At 37.4% G+C, this 19,859-nt stretch overlaps 2 protein-coding genes across 2 annotated transcripts in view; one reads left to right on the top strand and one right to left on the bottom strand.

Annotated features, from left to right (window-relative positions):
• LOC116178698 (matrix metalloproteinase-2-like) overlaps positions 1-19,859 on the bottom strand; it is a 216,235-nt gene that overhangs the window by 112,972 nt on the left and 83,404 nt on the right. The window lies entirely within an intron of this gene.
• Positions 794-1,655, top strand: LOC116178699. Its single transcript, XM_031498277.1, has 2 exons — positions 794-948; positions 992-1,655. Exons 1-2 carry the CDS (start codon positions 916-918, stop codon positions 1,607-1,609), a joined length of 651 nt encoding a protein of 216 aa, XP_031354137.1. The 5' UTR covers positions 794-915; the 3' UTR covers positions 1,610-1,655.

Raw genomic sequence — 19,859 nt, 5'->3', positions numbered from 1 at the left:
TATGCCATCCACCATCCTGATTGTGCTTATTGATCGGAGCGATTGGTGAGGGTCAAGCTGTATCAGTGTTTGTGTAACTTTAAGAACGTACTATTTAGTATATACAAGTTTTCAAAAGTATTCAAGATTTTTATACGGGCGGATCTTTTAAAAGGGTAGTTCAGCCTATTGTACCACGAAGTTTATCACTTTATTGATGGTGTTATAAATTTCAGGAAGAAACAGTTATAATAGTGTAGCGAATTTTCTAGAACGATATCAAGGCGCCATCAAGTCGATAAAGAATGAGTCAAAGGCGATAAGAAATGAAAGCGGATGTCACGCATTATTTCCATGCCTATTCAAGAATTCTATAGAAGCTTTTTGTTTGCTATATAAGCAAATTAAGTTCAGTTCCAACATCGATGTGGAAGTGATAAATAGTGAAATTCGCGCTCGTTTTGTAAACTTACATGTTATAAATTTGAGGACACGTAAGTGATAAATAATCATTAACTGTAAGTACAAATAAATTTATTAATAATTAATTGTCCATAAATAAATCACCCAGTTAGTTACACGTTTTACAATTATGTAAAAATGTTAAAAGAATGAAAATCACTGCGAGTGCAATATGTTTCTATTACACATACTTCCTCTACCCGACGATATGTTAGAATTGATCATTATAAAAACTTATAAATTCTAGTTATCATTTTATTAACAATCGATTGACTTGCAATCAAGCAATTGCGTACATAATTCTCGATAAGGAGGTGTACATAGCAAAAGAAAAATGATCCTACCTACATTACTCACATTACCAGCGATAAGGGGCATTACCCATAGATTACCACTAGAAGTGTCTGCTTAAATAGTTGCACAAGGTACTCTCTCCGTCATTTCGTCGTACCAACCAACTGAAACCACTGAAAAATGCGGACCATAATAGCAATCATTCTGGCATCGGTAAGTGGTAATTTGGTAAAGGGGTAACTAAGGTTTCTTTCAGTTTGTTGCATACGCAGCGACTCAAACCGCATCCTGGTGGCCGAGGCAGACCACCCCAAATTACGCCACTTTTTGCAAGCAGGTGGGGTATACTTGTAAAAACTGCAAAGAGGTTGTCATCTGCATACAATATGGTAATCGCTTCTCGGAGTATCCCATAGAGTCGTGTGGTGGCAACAGCACCTGTTCAAATGGCATATGCACTATTGGTCCAAACCCAAATTGCGACCCAGTGGATGAGGTGAACAATGCTACCTTCAGATGTCGTACAACGGGAATGTATCCAGATCCATTCGACGCTCAGCTCTTCCACTACTGTGTAAAGGCAGATTATCCAAACGAGAAAGATGAAGTTTTGGACCACTACGAAGAGCGATGCGATTGTGATCACGTCTACAATCCAAGAACGACATTTTGCGATAGACCAATCAGTCGCGACAACCGCAACACTTCGATTCCCAAGTGCAAGTATCAGGGGGAATCTGGATATTTAAAAGAAAATCCGAGCTTGTACTACATTTGCCAGTATCATTATGAGTCTTTGTATCCGTTCCAATATAAGTGTGACAATGGGAAAAGGTACAATCCATATCTGTACCTGTGTGAATACATAAACTAGTTCATTATTCATTACTCAAATAAATAAAAAATTATTGCATTTTGAATGATGACTCGATATCTGTCTCTGATTGTGTCTAGGGATAACCGCCTTGCCGTTATTGTTATTGGCCCCTGGCACACTCGGATATCCCTATGATGTGACGGCGGGAGCTCCTGATCCCTAAGTGACCCTATTCTCTCGACATGGTGTCGACCCAAGACGAAAAGGCCTTAAGGCCTCATGGCTAACATAATCAGTTAGGGGGGTGATCTAGACTTGACGGTGTTGCAGGGAGGGCAATGATAAACCGGAATATACTCTTATGCCACCGTTCGATGATTTTAAAGAAAGGCAAGATTACAATCGTAATAATTGAGATCTGAGCCGTCTGACCAACAATTAGTCCTCATTTAATTAACTGCCACCCTTACAATTTTAATTATCCACCCCCTCTTAAGCGACACCGAACATACTTAATACAGGGATCTTTATTTACCTATTTAATGGCCGTGCGTGCGATCGAATCCGCCATTTTCGTTAAAATAACGGCCTGTTACTTACAAGCGATTTTATGTTGCGTCGTAAAGAGAACGTACTTATTTATGTAAACACAATTTAATAGTTTTTCGAAATTACTCTCTTTAAAGAGAGCCATAAGCTTATAATTAATAAGGCAGATGATCGAGGAGGGAGTAATGTACGAAATGCGGAGGAAATATAAATTTACGCTACGTGCGGGAGGCGCCAGACGTAAAAAAATTAATCGGGCTGTACGTGACAGTGTGTTTATTCATCTGCAAATTAATCTCTTCTGGGAAATTTGTTTCACTTTTTGCACTATCATAAAGTACGCGTCTTTTAGACAGTAATTTGTTCCGGGAAGGTGTGTAAAAGCTTAGTGTAAAGAATAGAATACACTATGGTAAAAGTAATACTGAGGAGTGAGGAGCTATAGGTACCTATTTTTTGGTATTAGTTTCGGAAATGCATTCTACATTTTCCGACATTTTCATGAGATTAAGCAATTGATAGGTATGAGTTATCGAGACGTCTTTTGCGGTTATAAGTCATAAGCGTATAAGTATAAGGATGAGATGTTGGAAATTATGAAACGGAAATCTAAACGACATTCCTAACGTTTATGCATTTATGCAGTCTCATAGTGAGATCGTACTTGATTCCGGTCTAGAATCGTATGAAAAGTATACGATTGTAGACCCCTTATAGTTAAAAAATTGAATTCATTCAAAGAATATTTTAATTTAATCTGACAATACAAGTTCAAAAGAAAGAAAAATCCAAAATTTAAACGACAAAATTTTGCTCCATGCCAATTTACAATATTGAAAGACAAGTGTTACAATGCGACCTATTGTAATACGACTATCTTGTGCCACGAGTGGCGTAGCGAAGCGCAGCCACGAGTGTCCACAAGATAGGAGTATTACAATAAAGCATTGTAACACGTGTTTTTCATACTATTTTTTCTATTTCGGGGCTTTAATTTAATTAAAAAGTAATGAAAAACTACAGGAAACTTTAGAATTAATATGTCTTGTAGTATTTATTTTTAAATATAATTAATTTTATGCAAGTTTGGTTGCCTATACCAATGGTACCCTTACCACAAATAACGTTAAATCAATTTATGAAACTGTGCGCATATACTTCGATAAGAAGTGGAAATGAAAAAGGAATGCGAGCGATCCACGAGAACGAGATCGAATATTGTATTTGGCGTACCAGATTGATACCGATTTTATTGGCCGCAAGCTGCCCACATTTTGTAGTAATTTTTTTTGTGTTTGAAAAAACCCTCATCGAGGTGAGTTGCGATCCTCTTTTTCACTAACAATGCATTCAACTACAAATATACGTTATTTCAGGTTTTTTTTTTTGTACTATAAGAAATTGAATTGAGCCTATATCCTGCACAAGAATAATTAGAGAATCCAGATTTTTACTGCGACAGAAACAGCAGCGTTTCTTTTCAACACTGTCTAATTTCCAATCACCGAATCTCACGCCAACATTGCGGATGGTTCAACTCCAACTTCACAGAAGATAAGATAGCGACTCAAAAATAAGGCGAGTTCGTTCCATTTTTTTTAGACGGTATCGTTTGCTAAATTGGCCCCGTTTTTTTTTTCTGTACAATAGTAAATAGTATCACCAATCTACTAACACTCTTCTTAGTATTAAAAAATTTCACATTTTTATACTACTCTAATTGATGTAAATAAACTGGTTTTTGTGTTACGGTCTCAACCCCGTAAATTTGTTATTATCATTAAGGTTGAGTGGCGCCCAGACGCCCCAGTGTTCAAGGGAACCGATAAGCCCAAGACCGACGATAGCTGCCGGCGCACGTAACAATTCCTTTTTTTTTTGGACTAAAAATTCAACTAAAAATTAAAATGTTACAAATGGCGCGCAACGTGTAAGGCCTTGAACGCAGGTGGCGGTTTATATGTATTAAATAATTTATTTTATTGGAAATTCCTGTAAACCAAGTTTGTAGATAACCAATTTAGCAAAATACCCGCTGATATTTTTGAGATTGTTGATGCGTCGTGTAAAAATTTTTTTGAGGTTTCGTTAATGTGTCCATTTATTGTTCAGTGTTGAAATCGCAAAAAAAAAAAAAAAAGAAATTGTGCAACAATAGGCATGGAGGACTTTAAGCCCTCACATTTGTTAATTGATGAAATAAAATATGAATTAAGAATTAGAGGAGTAGTTACAGATCGTCCAGTAGACGACAAGCGAAAAATTCTAAACAAATTGTTGGCTAAAGAAAGAGGTCGTCACTTAACTCATATTGATCCATTTTATGATTTTGGTCGTGAGCAGGATGCGATTAATAAAACGCTAGAATCCATTTCTAATTTAGTAACTGAATTTGAGGGGAATGAGATTGATTCCGCATTTAAGCGCGGCATATCACGTCTCAATCATGTTTCTGGTAGGATTTCGCGCATTCTAATTCCAGATGATGATGATGATCAACTGGAAAAAATCCAAAAATTTAAAAATGAATCATATGCGACTTGCCTTGCGTTAGAAGCGGATCTATCCGATAAGGCGACCGTTGGTAATGCAACCAATACCTTTCCTGAAATCGTGAACTTAAATAACACCATTATGGCCCAACCTACAGTGCCACCCGTAATACATACTAGTAATAAGGTAATTCCGGTTTATAAATGGAATTTGAAATTTAATGGTGATCCGCGGCAATTGCATCCTTTTTTAGAAAAAGTCTTGGCATTACACCAATCGCGTGGAGTATCAGAAAAAGATCTGGTTGCTTCTGCCGGTGACCTTTTTGTTGATAAAGCTTTTGTGTGGTATCGTACAATCAAATCAAAAGTTACCGAGTGGGATGATTTAGTCAAATTATTAAAGCAAAAGTTTTTACCTCCAGATTTTGAGGAAGAAATTTGGAATGACATAAAAGCTAGAAAGCAGGGCAAAGCAGAATCAACCACAATTTTTATTGCTGTTATGGAGACACTGTTTAGTCGTTTGGATAGATCTCCCGCGGAGGCAACGAAGATCAAATACATTAGACAGAATTTGCTACCTCAATATGTCACGCACTTAGCATTAACTGAAATTAATAATCTAGATCAGTTGGTTAATTGTTGCGAAAAAATTGAAAACGCCTCGTATCTTAAAAACAAGAGTCAAAACCAAGATAAAATCAATAGCTTTTCGTTTTTAGAACCCGAATTATTATACAGTAGTCAATTAAGTATCGATAAGGGTCCCAATTCTAAAGAGTTTCCGACAGCTACCAATAAAATTAACTTTAAATTTAAACCTAATCGAGTGTCAACAGTTTCGTGCAGCAATAACGCCTCTTCAGCTCAAACGAACAGAACTAAGGTCTTCCATAATTCAGAGATAGTATGTTGGAATTGCGGATTACCAAATCATACTTACACTTCTTGTAAAGCCAAACGGAGCACCTTCTGTTATCGTTGCGGAGAAAGGGACTTTTTGTCAACCAATTGTCCCAAGTGTAACAATCCAAAAAACTAGGTCGCTGGAATCGGTTGCCTGGCCGAACTGATTCCATGCGTATATCCAAAATGGCCTTTAAGTTTCCAGTTAATTCTAAAAGTATGTTTAATCCAGGTGATTGGAACAATTGGCTGCGAAAGGTGAAATCTTTTTATAATACCGATAGGGGAAATAATTATGGGGAAATTGCTCCTTTTTTCGTTACGCAACATCATGACAATCGCCCTTACATCCCAATTAAAATATTTGATCAGGAAGTGGCATGTCTCCTAGATAGTGGAGCTACTACCACTGTTATAGGTAGAGATGGTTTAAGATTTATCAAAGCACTCAAACTGTTTGCACCTCCGTATAAAATGAAATTTATTGTAACTGCAGATGGGTCGAAACGTAGGGCGTCAGGCGCCGTTGACCTCCCCCTTTATTTGCATGACCAATTTCATATTATTAAAGCACTGGTCGTTCCATCACTTCATCATGAAATCATACTTGGTAGTGACTTTTGTCGAAATTTTCAGTTAAAAATTGATTTTAAAAATAACAAATGGGAAGTTCAAGATTCAAATAAAATCTTGATGGTATATGATGATAAACCGAAGTTTTCTTTCCTCGCTAGTGACGGAAAGGAACTCAGTAATTTAAATGCAGATCAAATCAGAGTTGCAAAAAAAGTAATTAACGAATTTAATGAAATCGGGGATGAAGTAGTGTTAGGTAGGACGAACAAAATTCGTTATTCTATAGACACCGGAGATTCCAAACCCTTCAAGGAAAAGCAGTATGTACTTTCTCCATATATGATGGAAATCTTGAATAAGGAACTAGACGATATGTTAAGATTAGGTGTTATTGAACCCTCCAACAGCCCCTATTGTAGCCCTGTTTTGTTGGTAAAAAAGTCGGATGGCCAGTATCGTTTTTGCTTTGATGGTCGTCGACTCAATGAAGTCACAAAGCACGATAGCTACCCCCTTCAGAACGTCGATAGGATTCTTAGTAGTCTTCGAAATGCTAGGTACATTTCGTCTATAGATCTACGCAAAAGTTTTTGGCAAATCCCTCTCGAGGAGTCTTCGAAGGAAAAGACGGCATTCGCGATTACGGGAAGAGGACTCTTTCAATTTACAGTTTTACCATTTGGTTTGCGCAATGCTGCTCAAGTTCAACAAAGATTGGTTGATAGCATGTTCGGTCCTGAGTTTGAACCTTTTATTTTTCCATACATTGACGACATCATTGTCATATCCCAGACCTTCGATGAACACGTCAGGTTGTTAAAATTGGTTTACAGTCGGTTAAAAGATGCGCACTTAACGGTGAATTTAAATAAATGTAAGTTCTTCAGATCTTCCTTGAAATACCTTGGTTTTATTGTGGGAGAGAATTCTCTACGAGCTGATCCTGACAAAATCACCGCAATGATTAATTATCCTCGTCCTCGTACCACAACTGAAATAAAACGATTTATTGGCATGTGTGGGTGGTACAGGCGGTTCATCGAAAACTTTTCTTCGCTAGTTTCTCCGTTGAACGATCTTCTAAAGGGGCGCAAAAAGAAAGAAAAGATTTTATGGTCTGAGCAAGCAGAACGTGCATTCATCCAAATCAAAGAGGCTCTAACTTCAGCACCAATTTTATCACAGCCCGACTTTTCAGAAAAATTTACCATACAGTGTGATGCTTCAGATACCGGTTTAGGCGGTGTTTTAACCCAAATTGTTAATGGAGAAGAACGTGTTATAGCATACGCAAGTCGATCATTATCTAGTGCGGAGCGTAATTACACCACAACTGAGAAAGAATGCTTGGCAGTGTTGTTTAGTATAGATAAATTTCGGCCTTACATTGAAGGTGTCAGTTTCGATGTGATCACAGACCACTATAGTCTTCTATGGCTTAACAACATGAAAAATCCATCTGGAAAACTTGCGCGATGGGCGGTGAGATTACGTCAACATACAGTTAATTTAATTCATAGGAAGGGTAAAGACCATATAGTCCCAGATGCCTTATCTCGAGCTATTCCTGAGGAAGGCGATCCTGCAGAAATCAACTGTTTAAGCGGTAGTACTAGTACAACCGTAGATGATGACCTCAACATCGTCAATGAAACTTTAGACTGTTGGTACTTGAACCTTAGAAATAAAATATCCGCATCCCCAGAACAGTATCCTCAGTGGAAAGTGATCGAAAATCTAGTCTATAAGTTCGTTCCCTCAAAATTGCCTTTTAAATCAAACATTAGAGAGTGGAAACTTTTGGTTCCAAAAGCTCAGAGAATCGGTACAATTGATAAATGTCATAGTCCTCCAACTAGTGGTCATTTTGGTTTTTATAAGACACTTGGTCGTGTTTCGGAGTTGTATTACTGGCCACAAATGAGGTACGATATTTTGAATTATATTAGGAAATGTGACATTTGTGGGTCTCAGAAAGTTTCGTCGAAAGGGCGAATGGGAAAGATGGGTGCACCTAAAAGAGCGGAATATCCTTTTGAGATCGTAGCTGCAGACATTATCGGCCCTTTACCCAGGTCCACTAAGGGTTTCTCATATTTGCTTGTAGTTGGCGACTGGTTCACCAAATATACGTTGTTGTTCCCCCTTAGAAAAGCGACAGCTAACGAAATTGTAATGCATATGGAGGAAAATTTGTTTTTAATTTATGGAGTTCCTAAATACATTATTTGTGACAACGGGTCTCAATTTGCCGGATCAGTTTTTCGCGACATGGCAGAAAAATATAGTGTCCAAAAAATTTTGTTTACTCCAAAGTATTCTCCACAATGTGACTTTATTGAGCGAACCAATCGCACAGTGGGAACTGCAATTAGAAGTTACATTAAAGGGAACCACAAGCATTGGGATAAAGAGCTAGCAAAAATACAATTCGCTATAAATTCGGCTAAGCATGAAGTAACAAAGTACAGTCCGTCATTCCTTGTGTTTGGTCGTTACGTACCAATATCTGGTAATTATTATAACGGTACCATGCCGGTAGAAGGAAATGTGGAAGATTATGTGTCCCGCATCAAAGATTTATCAAAAATATATGTACATATTAAAGATAAATTACAAACTAGCTATGAACGCAACTTGCGTCACTATAATTTAAGGAAGCGCGAGTATGTTTTTAAAGTAGGTGAAAAGGTTTGGCGGAAAAATATGGTGCTGTCGGACGCCAGTAAAAACTTTTCGAGTAAACTTACACCAAAATTTGTTTTATGTAAGGTTAAAGAAAAAATTTCAAATTTAGTGTACAATTTAGAAAAATTAGATGGATCTGATGATGGCAATTGGCACATCAAGGACCTAAAGCAATATTTGGGATCAAATTCTGATGTATCTGTCATGTAAGTGTCTTTATTATTAAGTATAGGTTGTTAGGTTGTAACAGGGCTACTGTTGGCGGTATTGACTCTCACCTACAATGTCAACCTCATAATTGTGTCAATTCCCTACTTGGTCTCCCTTGTGGACGTGTGGTACGCGTAGTTACCGACCACTGCCATTAGTTTGCCTGTAAAATTTTTGTTTTGGTTTGTTTAGTAGTAAATTGTCCGTCCATTGGCTAGTCAATAATTAGGGTATCAGCTATTAATATTAAGTATTTAGTGTTATTAACCAGTATAGTAGGTAGGTAGGTAATTCCCAAGGCTGTTTCAGCTCATTATAATTAACAAAAAGAAAAAAAAAAAGAAAATTATGAATAATTTCCTTTTTTTTCTTTCAAGAAGGGGGGTGTTGTAGTATTTATTTTTAAATATAATTAATTTTATGTAAGTTTGGTTGCCTATACCAATGGTACCCTTACCACAAATAACGTTAAATCAATTTATGAAACTGTGCGCATATACTTCGATAAGAAGTGGAAATGAAAAAGGAATGCGAGCGATCCACGAGAACGAGATCGAATATTGTATTTGGCGTACCAGATTGATACCGATTTTATTGGCCGCAAGCTGCCCACATTTTGTAGTAATTTTTTTTGTGTTTGAAAAAACCCTCATCGAGGTGAGTTGCGATCCTCTTTTTCACTAACAATGCATTCAACTACAAATATACGTTATTTCAGGGTTTTTTTTTTGTACTATAAGAAATTGAATTGAGCCTATATCCTGCACAAGAATAATTAGAGAATCCAGATTTTTACTGCGACAGAAACAGCAGCGTTTCTTTTCAACACTGTCTAATTTCCAATCACCGAATCTCACGCCAACATTGCGGATGGTTCAACTCCAACTTCACAGAAGATAAGATAGCGACTCAAAAATAAGGCGAGTTCGTTCCATTTTTTTTAGACGGTATCGTTTGCTAAATTGGCCCCGTTTTTTTTTTTCTGTACAATAGTAAATAGTATCACCAATCTACTAACACTCTTCTTAGTATTAAAAAATTTCACATTTTTATACTACTCTAATTGATGTAAATAAACTGGTTTTTGTGTTACGGTCTCAACCCCGTAAATTTGTTATTATCATTAAGGTTGAGTGGCGCCCAGACGCCCCAGTGTTCAAGGGAACCGATAAGCCCAAGACCGACGATAGCTGCCGGCGCACGTAACAATTCCTTTTTTTTTTGGACTAAAAATTCAACTAAAAATTAAAATGTTACAGTCTTAAGTTGGCAACACCATTTACGTTGACAAATTTTAAGTTGGCAGCGTAGATAAACACAACACTGACATTTGGAAACTTTAAATTCCGTGAATGTGTAATTTTTTATCTCTTACTAACCTATCAATCTATCATAGCACATTTTATATCTGTGATACGCGGGCATAAAGTACCACTTTATGCCCTAGGGCATTAAGTATCACCATAGTAACTCATTTATACTTAATGACAAAACGAACAAATATTTGCAGGTCATTGAAAATTAGAAACGTCAATTATTAATTGTCATTACCTACTAAATCACAAGATTGACCTTATTTCGAATAGTTTCTGGAACTTCTTGCTCATTCACGATAAATTGAATTATTTAAAATTACGTTTGACGTTTGGATGGTTTTAATCACATTAACAAATTCGAACCACGCCCACGCATACTCGATCAAACATAATGAATTATTTTGTAAACGAATTTTGACGAAGAAAACTATTTGTAAAACTTAAAATTGTGTATGTACCACGGGCATAAACTGATGTTTATACTCTCGGGCGACTAAAAAGCTCTCCTCGAGCTTTTTAACTCGTCGCCCTCGAGAATATAAACATCACTATTATGCCCTTAATACATAAATAACTATTATTCGTAGATACATTTATTTATGGTGGATGTGTAAACTGCTGATTTGGAATATATTAAGTTCTTCGTGTACCAAAAATCAAGGAAAACACATAAATTTTACGTAATTTGATTTCACATCTGATGATTTGACGTTGACGTCTTGGTGAACTGCCAACTTAGAGATGAAAAATTACCAAAAACAATGTTACAATGGAATTCATTGAAACACTGTTTTTGCCGAAATCAGTTGCACAAAATTCTCATTGTAACACCGAAATAGAAAAACATACTTTATGAATTTGTCTAATAACTTTCAATAATATTTAATGAGTTTGTTCAAGAGAACCGATCGTTATTCTTTATACAAATAAAAAAAATTACGTTACCTTAATTATAACGTTGAGGGTTTCCTTTCTCGAAGGAATCGTGAAGCACAATATAGAATAAAACCTAAATCTCCCGAAGGAATATCGTTTTCTGGATATTTTGTACGACTACATCTTCCTATGCAAATGATCGGGCAATGAACTTTCCTATTTCTATCGTTTGCTATCACCTAACTTTCCGCTTTCGCGAGTTATTATGAAACCGAACAAGTTCAATGTTACACGCCAAAACTGTGTAAATTAATTAATTGTTCTGTTTAACATACGCTTTCCAATTATAATCTTTTACGAACTTTCGCTCCAGCTCTGATTTATTCGACGGAAAGTCCGCTTGCACCTTTATAATTTTTAATATAAAATTTCAATTTTTGTATAGAACTTTTAATTAATGTCAATCTGTCAGAGATGACAGGAGTCATTATAGACATTTGGAAATGTCAAAAATGCGGCCAGTAAAGTGACAAGCGGCAGGAAATGTAGTCTGATCTGTCTCTGTCATGGAAACTAAAATATCCTGACAGAAAGTAGGCATGAAAATGAAGGTTTCAGGACGATTTTGGATTAAAGTTTATTTTTGAACTTTCACGATGATCTTTTCTGAATGGGTTCCCGAAATGTCCGGTTAATTGACCTTCACAAAAAGTGCTACTTAATCCTTTCGTCTCTTGATTACTTGCAATGAGCTCCCGTCGACGATTCAAACCGAATTCCCTCCCCCTACATATCGGCAAAATTAGCAGTATGATTCCAAACTGTGATCGGAGATGATTCACGTGTACCGTACCGTATTTCTTATCGCACCTAGATGGAGCTACCTAACCCTACCACGCAATTGCCAAATCCTTCGACTTACATAAATAGTCTGGGAGATTAGGAAAAAAGTTCGCACTTTTGAGTAAAGCTTGACAGGTAAGGGGGATTGCATGCACATTAATGTTGATTGCTAATGACTGGACCACTTTTTTCTACTCTACCAAGCTCCATGGTTGTGAAAGCACATTTAGCATATTTGGGGTCGATATTCTAAACAATTAAATCGTTCTAACCAATAAAATTTCATTAAACGCGCCTAACGTAATCTGAAGGAGGAAAATTGACATAGTTACGTGGAAAGAACCTCCGATACTGTAAACACAAAACTGTAGCTAGGGACGCCACCTCCCTAGGCACCCAACCAAGAAGCGCTGGCCTTGAAACAGGCGCAGAAACCACCCCAAATCTTGCACTGATTACCGTTTTAAATATCTCAAAATATTTATAGAAGCATATACTACCAATATATTGTTATGTAAATTTACGTAGTTTGGACATTCGAAATTTAAAAATCGCCCAAACTTGTAAATTGTTTATTTTCTTGCGAATTTAAGCTAAGGAACGTCTGATAATTATGTGCGTTATATTTGTGAAAGTTTATCTCATGGTATTCTCCGGTCGTAGATAAGAACTGCGCTTATCGCTAAAGGTTAAGAATTGTGCATATTTTAACAGCAGAATAAGAAAATGGAAGAGGACTGAAAATTGAAAGAGAAGAATTATTAAACAGAAGATGAGGTGGCTCTAGAGGGGGCTTTTTCGCCGCCACCGCCGTGTTTTTGGCCCTTTAGTCGAGAGACATTCAGACTGCCTTCGTAGAATCCGTAAGCTGAAAGCCCAACACGTATGCGGAGTACAGAGAAACCGAGCCGAAGGCCTCTTAGTAGAGATTAACCATGGGGCGGGAAAGGCAAATCATAGTGCGTTAAGAGAAGTATGCTCGCAGCTGTAGAAAGCCTCGATAGCTAACAACCGGGAACGGGGCGACGATCCGAGCAGCCTGTCCGGACCGGAGCCGCCGAAAGCGTTAAGATCGGTTGGAATATATGCAGAGTGAGGAGGGTCAAGACGAAGGGCCGAAGAAAGAAGAGGCGATACAGGTACGTGTAGCTGGGGCATGTAATAAAAACTGGTGTCGGAACGTCGGACATGAAACAGAGAGATATCGTATGCAGTTTCCTGTGCGAGGAGGTAGAACAGAGAATGCGGACCGGTCAATCATGGGAAGACAACCGTTTGTAAAGGTAGTTCGCTGGAGCGTTTAATTTTCTCCATTTTATATGGAGAAATTAGGACCCATGGGTGAAAACACTATTTTCATTAGATTTCGATAGTTAAAATTGAGGTCATTGAACTTTGATAATATGAAATACGAACACAAAACTGTCCTTGAAAACGAAATATGACAGCACAAGCATGGCGCTATTGACTTATGATGGCCTTGAAAGTGAACTAGGGCAACCCAAAAATGGGGAAATGAAATATTACGCTACCACAAAAAGGAGTCATTGACCTCTGATGACCTTGAAAGTAGAATACCACACCGCAACGACCATTGAGCTTGTATAACCTTGAAACTGAAATTAGACACCACAACCAGGAAACCATTGACCTTGATAATAAATAAGACGCGACAAAAACGAGGTCGTTGAACTTTAATGACCTTGAAAATAAAACATTGCCTTACAAAAATGACCTTATGAGGAAATTGTCACCGCAGATAATGGGTTCGTTGACCTTTGGTAACCTTGAAAGTAAAATATGATAACAAAAAATGGGCTCATTGAACTCCGATGACCTTGAAAGTTAATGCTCTTGATCATCATCTTGACCTACTTTCCAAGGTCACCGCCACGTGGTACGCGAGTTTTGAACTTCACCTTGACCTAGTCCGTCCGTCGGTCCGGACCCACTTTTGCCGTTTCGAACAACTTCCTGGATTTTTTGCAGTAGATAGGCTATACCTTGAAGGTGTGCCAGACGGCCATTAAATTTCGCGGTCTAAAAGCCCCTCCCACGAATTATTTCCTGGGATGCTGTTTTTGAAAGTAAAACGTGCATATCTTTTACATACGACAACCAATTGCTCTCAGATTTTGCAAACGCATGCCTTGAGTGGTGCCAAGTTAAAGTTTAGAAAATTGGAGGGGGGCACATGTTCAACCCTTTATGGTATTCTAATGAAAGGTCTCATCGAAATAAATTCGTTTCTACAAACTATAACTTTCCCGTGCGACTCTTTTTCGAGATCAGTGAGCGACTGGGCCTGGGGGGGAGGGGGGGATTAATTTTATCTCTCATTGTATTCTAATTAAAGGTCGCAACGAAAGGAACCGTTTTCTACCAACTACTGCCCTTCTTTCTGTCCTCTTATCAAGGTACGGGGTGGAAGGAGAGGGGGGGTGGAACTAGTTTTATCCTTCATGGTACTCTAATGAAAGGTTTCAACGAAAGGAATTCATTTCTACCAACCATAGCCCTCCTCCTCGACTTCTTATCGTGATCGGGTATATCCCTTATACCTCAAGAACGGATTGTCGGAAGAGGGTACTCACAAAGGGCGATTGAGACGTCTGCAAGAAATATATCCATTGGTGATGTCAAAACAAAAGCTATTTCGGTTAAAAAAATGCGCTTTATCTGCACAAGAGTTGCGCACAATTTATATTTGTTTTTGTTTCTTGTGAGGGCATTCGGGAATGAGGAAAGTAAAGGCAACTCCCTCTCAATTTATGGCTTCCGATTTGATCGCACATAACAAACAGATTAATTTCTTAATTGGAGCTGTTCGTACAATACATAAACATAAATAAACACACGTAATGTTAATTGCATACCAATCATCACTTTTTGGAATGTTAAACGCGTGTCAAATCTATCAAAATAGACGCGCCCGAAAATACGTTAGGCGCGAAAGTTCATTACTCATGACAGTCTCGTGGATCACTTTAAATTTGAAACATTTCGTTCTTCTAGTCATTGACTTTAAATTTGTATAAATGAAGTGATTCATTCATTTTTTCCTTCTTTTTTTTACGCACATTATGTGTCATTTGGGTAACACAGTAGCCAAAATGTCAACACATGGAACCTCCTCCTTCTTTAGTGGTCATAATTAAACAAGTTAGCGGTTGTAACTTTTTTATTGCAATTTCTGGGAATATGAGCTATTTTTAAGGTTCTCCTGAAGGAGGGGTGCCGATTTTTGCATCCGATTCATCAATAAAATCCAATCTGCAATATTTTAAGAATGGGTGATTCACAGAGGACTGCCCTACATTATGAGTTTCCTGGTTCGGCAATTCGTCTACATTTACCAAATGGATGTTCTTAAAATAGTTTTTAGTAAACACTTACATCTGGCAAACCTTACGGTTTTGACCTGTGGAAAACCTCACCGCTTTTTTACCTCGGCATTCTCTAACGCCGCGCCGCCGCTGCCACGCCGTGTATAAATGAATACGCAAGTGGCGCCCAGACTGCATGGTATTTCCGGCGATTGACCTACAGGCATTTCGCGAAGTTGTTTGTCATTTGTCCGCCACCCGGTTACTTTGCTTGTTCTTCGTCGCCTCACCCCCATTACAAAAATTCGACAGTTTGCTTAGTTGCATGCGTCGTCGCGAGTGCATTCAGCGATCTCTCAAACTGGAAGAAGGCCATTGTATGCATTACCTACCTCCCACTCACGCAGTTCAGATAATTATCTGTGTCTTAAACTTAACAACAACCCTTTATTATTTATTGTGTTGAAACGCTGTCTGAATTTAGAATATCTACCATCTCGAGTTGTCAACATCGCGGTTCTTCGGCCATTTCGTATTCTGATTAATTACTGCACTAAATGCATAATATCGTTGCCAACATGCTGTTTTTAAGAAAGAATTTTAGGTGAACGGATTGAGGATTTGTGAATCATCAACAAACTTTCTTGGAAAGGATCCGTTAACCAGTGGCCAGTGGCAAGCGGCTTACTTGGTAAACTACAAATAGCTGGTCATGCTTGAACGTCCTTCAGAAGACATAATAGTGCATCAGGAAATCTTTAATCTCAAATCTTCAAAATGTGATGGAATTTGTTACCATAATAAAAGTGTTATCAGTTGAAAAAACATCGTTTTTTACGGTTTTCAACGTCCTGTGTACGTGACATTCATAATGTTACTAACTTTTTTACGTTTTGGCGTGCAACGCAATTTGAATAAGTAGGGCACTCTGATCAATACATGTTAGAAACTCGACATGACAAAGAGGTCGCTGCATTTCAAGTAGGTTAGCGTAGAATTGGTATAGAAAAATGTCTGTAAATAACGAGTGAAGTTCTTTGCAATAATTTAATGAGGTTCGCAATTGGGGGGGGGGGGGGGTATTACTAGCAGACTGATACCTGACTAGCTGACATAATTGAAGATTGGGCAATCAAGATTCGGAAATTATATTCAGAATTCAGGATTGAAGATCAAGAATCACAATTCAGTATCTAAAATTCAGGATTAAATGTTCAAGACATACAACTTAGGATTCAGGATTGAAGGTTGGAGATTTAAGCGTTCAGGATTCTTGGTTAAAGATACCATATTCAGGGATAGGGTCCAGAATGCTTTAGAACTTTATGAGTAGTGACTGAGGATGTAGTATTCGGCATTCAGGATTGAATCTTTAGTGTTCAAGATCCAGGATTCAACAATAAGTCGCCTAGTTTATAATTCAATATTCAAAACGCGGTACTAAAAATGCAGGATACAGGCACAATGAAGCATCCAGTATTTGCGAATTGGAGTTTAAGGATCACAATGAACCCTTTAAAATTTAAGATTCAAGCTTCAGTTCAAACCTCGGTTCAAACTGACTGTTTTCGAACATCAGAATTCAGGATTTATGTTGAAGCATTCAGAATTGAAAATTCAATTGGTCAGGATTCGTGATGCAACGTTTAAAATTCGGGATTTAAGGTTCAGAATTCCGGACTGGAGTGTCAAAATTCAAGCGCTCGTAATTCGTGATTCAAGACAAGAAGAACTTCTACTATTTAAGAATCATGGGAATGCAGAGATTCCGTATTTAGGATCATAAACCTTGTACCCAGCATTTATGATTAAAAATTCAGGATCCATGATTCTTGATTTACTACGGAAAAGTCAAGATTCAAAATTTTAAGGTCAATCATCATTTAATTCAAGATTCAGTACTTAGGATTCACTGTTCCAAGATTCAAAATTTGGGATTTGCAAATAAAGATTCCGAGTCCAGGATTACATTCAAAAATACGGATTCAGGATCTAATATTCGAGACTTAAAGATTCAAAATTCAATATTCGGGAATAGCGAATGCCAATTTAAGCTCTTTTATTTGGAATTCGGAATTGAAGATCAAGGGTTCAGAGCGTACAGGGTACAATTTTAAAGACTCAGGGCCCGGAATGATGAATATTCAGCATTCAGATTGCAGGATTGAAAGTTCAGATCCGACATTTAAAATAGGGTTCAGAATACAACATTCTGCATGATCTAGGATTCAGGGTACAATGATTCGGAATTTGGAATCCAGATCCAGAATCGATAGAACACGAGGACTATCTGAGTTTAGGATGATTTAGATTCAGTTCGAGATTGGGGATTCAGGGTTCAGAATGCAGTATTGTAGTATTGAAGATTCAGTGTTGAAAAAGCAGGATTAGTATTGGGGGTAAAAAAAGTGTAACCTTCAGAGTTCAAGATATTCCATGTTCAGACAGAAGTAGTTAGATTTTAGAACATTTGAGATTAAGGATTTAGTACTGGCATTAGGGATTCAAGATTCAGGATCTAGTAGGATCATGTTTTAGGATTAAGGGCCCAAGATAATTTAAAATTCAACATTCAGGGCGCGAAATCAAGATTGATAATGCAGGGATTCAACATTGAGAATTTGTTACTCTAGTTTCAGGGTGTGTATTCAAGATTATTTCCAAATTAGAGATTGGCGAACAAAGATCCGGATTTTAGGATGCAAGTAAACATTCGCTAAATTCGCTCAGAACATATAGAAATCAGAATTAAAAATTCAAGATTCGAGAAACAGTATTCAAAGTTCAGGTTGTATTAGGACGAATGATTCAAGATTGAAAGTGTTCAGAGTTGAGGATTAAAGATTCAAGATTCAGGGTCCAAGGTGACTGAAAATTCAAGATTCGGTACTCTGAAAATTTTCCTGCATTTAAGATGGAGAATTCGGAATTCACGCTTCAGAACATGGTATATTCAACATTCACGAATTAAGGCTTAAAGTGCAGCCTTTAGTATTTAAAATACAAGGTTCAGCATTCAGAATTAAAGATGCGACCGAAAATGCGATTATTCGCGATTCAGAATTCATGGTTCAAGAAACAATATTTAAGATTTAGGATTTAATGCCCAGGATTCATAGTTTTACAAAAGAGAGGATTCAAAATGTAATATTCGATTCAGTTCAGGATTCGCGAGTAAGAAATCAGGCTGTTGTGTGTTCAGGATTTAGGAGTAAAAATTCAAGTAGGTCGGAATTCGTCATTCGCAATTCTTGATCCAGGACACAATACACAACATTCAGAATGTAGGATTCAGGGTTTCAGGACGATATTACGATTCAATATTGAGGATTTGCTGTAATGCTGTTTAGTTTGTAGGATTCAGGATTCAATATGCCACATATAGAACTGAAGGTTCAGTATTCAGAATTCAAGATTGCAGATTCGCGAAAAACGCGATCAGGATGCAGTTCCGGGTTTAAGGTCCAGGATTTATTATTCAAGCTTTAGGATTCACACTGGAAGACTTGGCAGTCAAAATTTGGGGAATTAGGATTCGGCTTGCCGTAGGTACTTAAAATACAGGGTTTAATTCAAGTATTCGCGGTTTGGGACTCATCAGGATTCATACTGCAGAATAAACAAAAATTCAGTATTCACAATATATATGAGATTAATAACTAAGGTGTAGTTGTAGTACTCGGAAAATGGGATTTAGGATTCAGAGTTTAGGACTAAGTCTAGGATGATTTAAAAACCAACATTCAGGTCTCAGGATTGTGGGTCTGGATCTTGATTAGGATAGGAGGTTGGATTAGGTCCACACGTACTGAGATTGTGGAATAAGAGTTCATAATTACGCAGTAATGTGAGGAACATTTAGATTGAGAAAATTAAGACAAAGACATTCAGAAGAATTAAAAAAAGATCAGAAAAGTAGAACTGACGCTAAAATTCGAGGACAATTCAATACAAATTACAATTGTAAAAAAAAAAGAATTTGAAAAATTAAGCAGAATTGAATGTTTAAAACTGTGAAATCGTGAAACATCCAAAAAATTTTGCTACACCCTGTATATTTTAACGTCAATTTTTTGAATTCTTTTTCCTGATTACATTGGTGCATCACCACCTCGTAGCCAAAGTGTCGGGATATATCTAATATATAAAAATCTCATGTCTCATATTTGTGGTTGCATTCCTCCGAAACGGCTCAACCGATTTTTATCAAAAATTTTATTTGTATATTTGCTATGTATGAGAATAGGTGGAAAAGTATATTTCATACCGCTAGATGATTATATAGTTTGCTGGATGAGTGAGGTGAGGCGGCGCAGCCGCTGAAACCGAGCGTACGTCCCATCCAAGAACACGAGATTTCCCAAAAACAGTACGAAGGTCGCGGGCTCTGCTAATAATTATACTATGCGGTCAAAAATGAGTTGCTGTCGAGTCACTGTTGGGATTTTTTTTACATGGGAAATGAACATTCCATTTCCCGTTATATTATACTGATAAGTAGGTATATAATATTTTTCAAAAT

Source organism: Photinus pyralis, unplaced genomic scaffold (assembly GCF_008802855.1).
Source record: "Photinus pyralis isolate 1611_PpyrPB1 unplaced genomic scaffold, Ppyr1.3 Ppyr1.4_LG8, whole genome shotgun sequence".
NCBI classification, from domain to species: domain Eukaryota; kingdom Metazoa; phylum Arthropoda; class Insecta; order Coleoptera; family Lampyridae; genus Photinus; species Photinus pyralis.
This window is presented reverse-complemented; position numbering and strand designations above follow the sequence as displayed.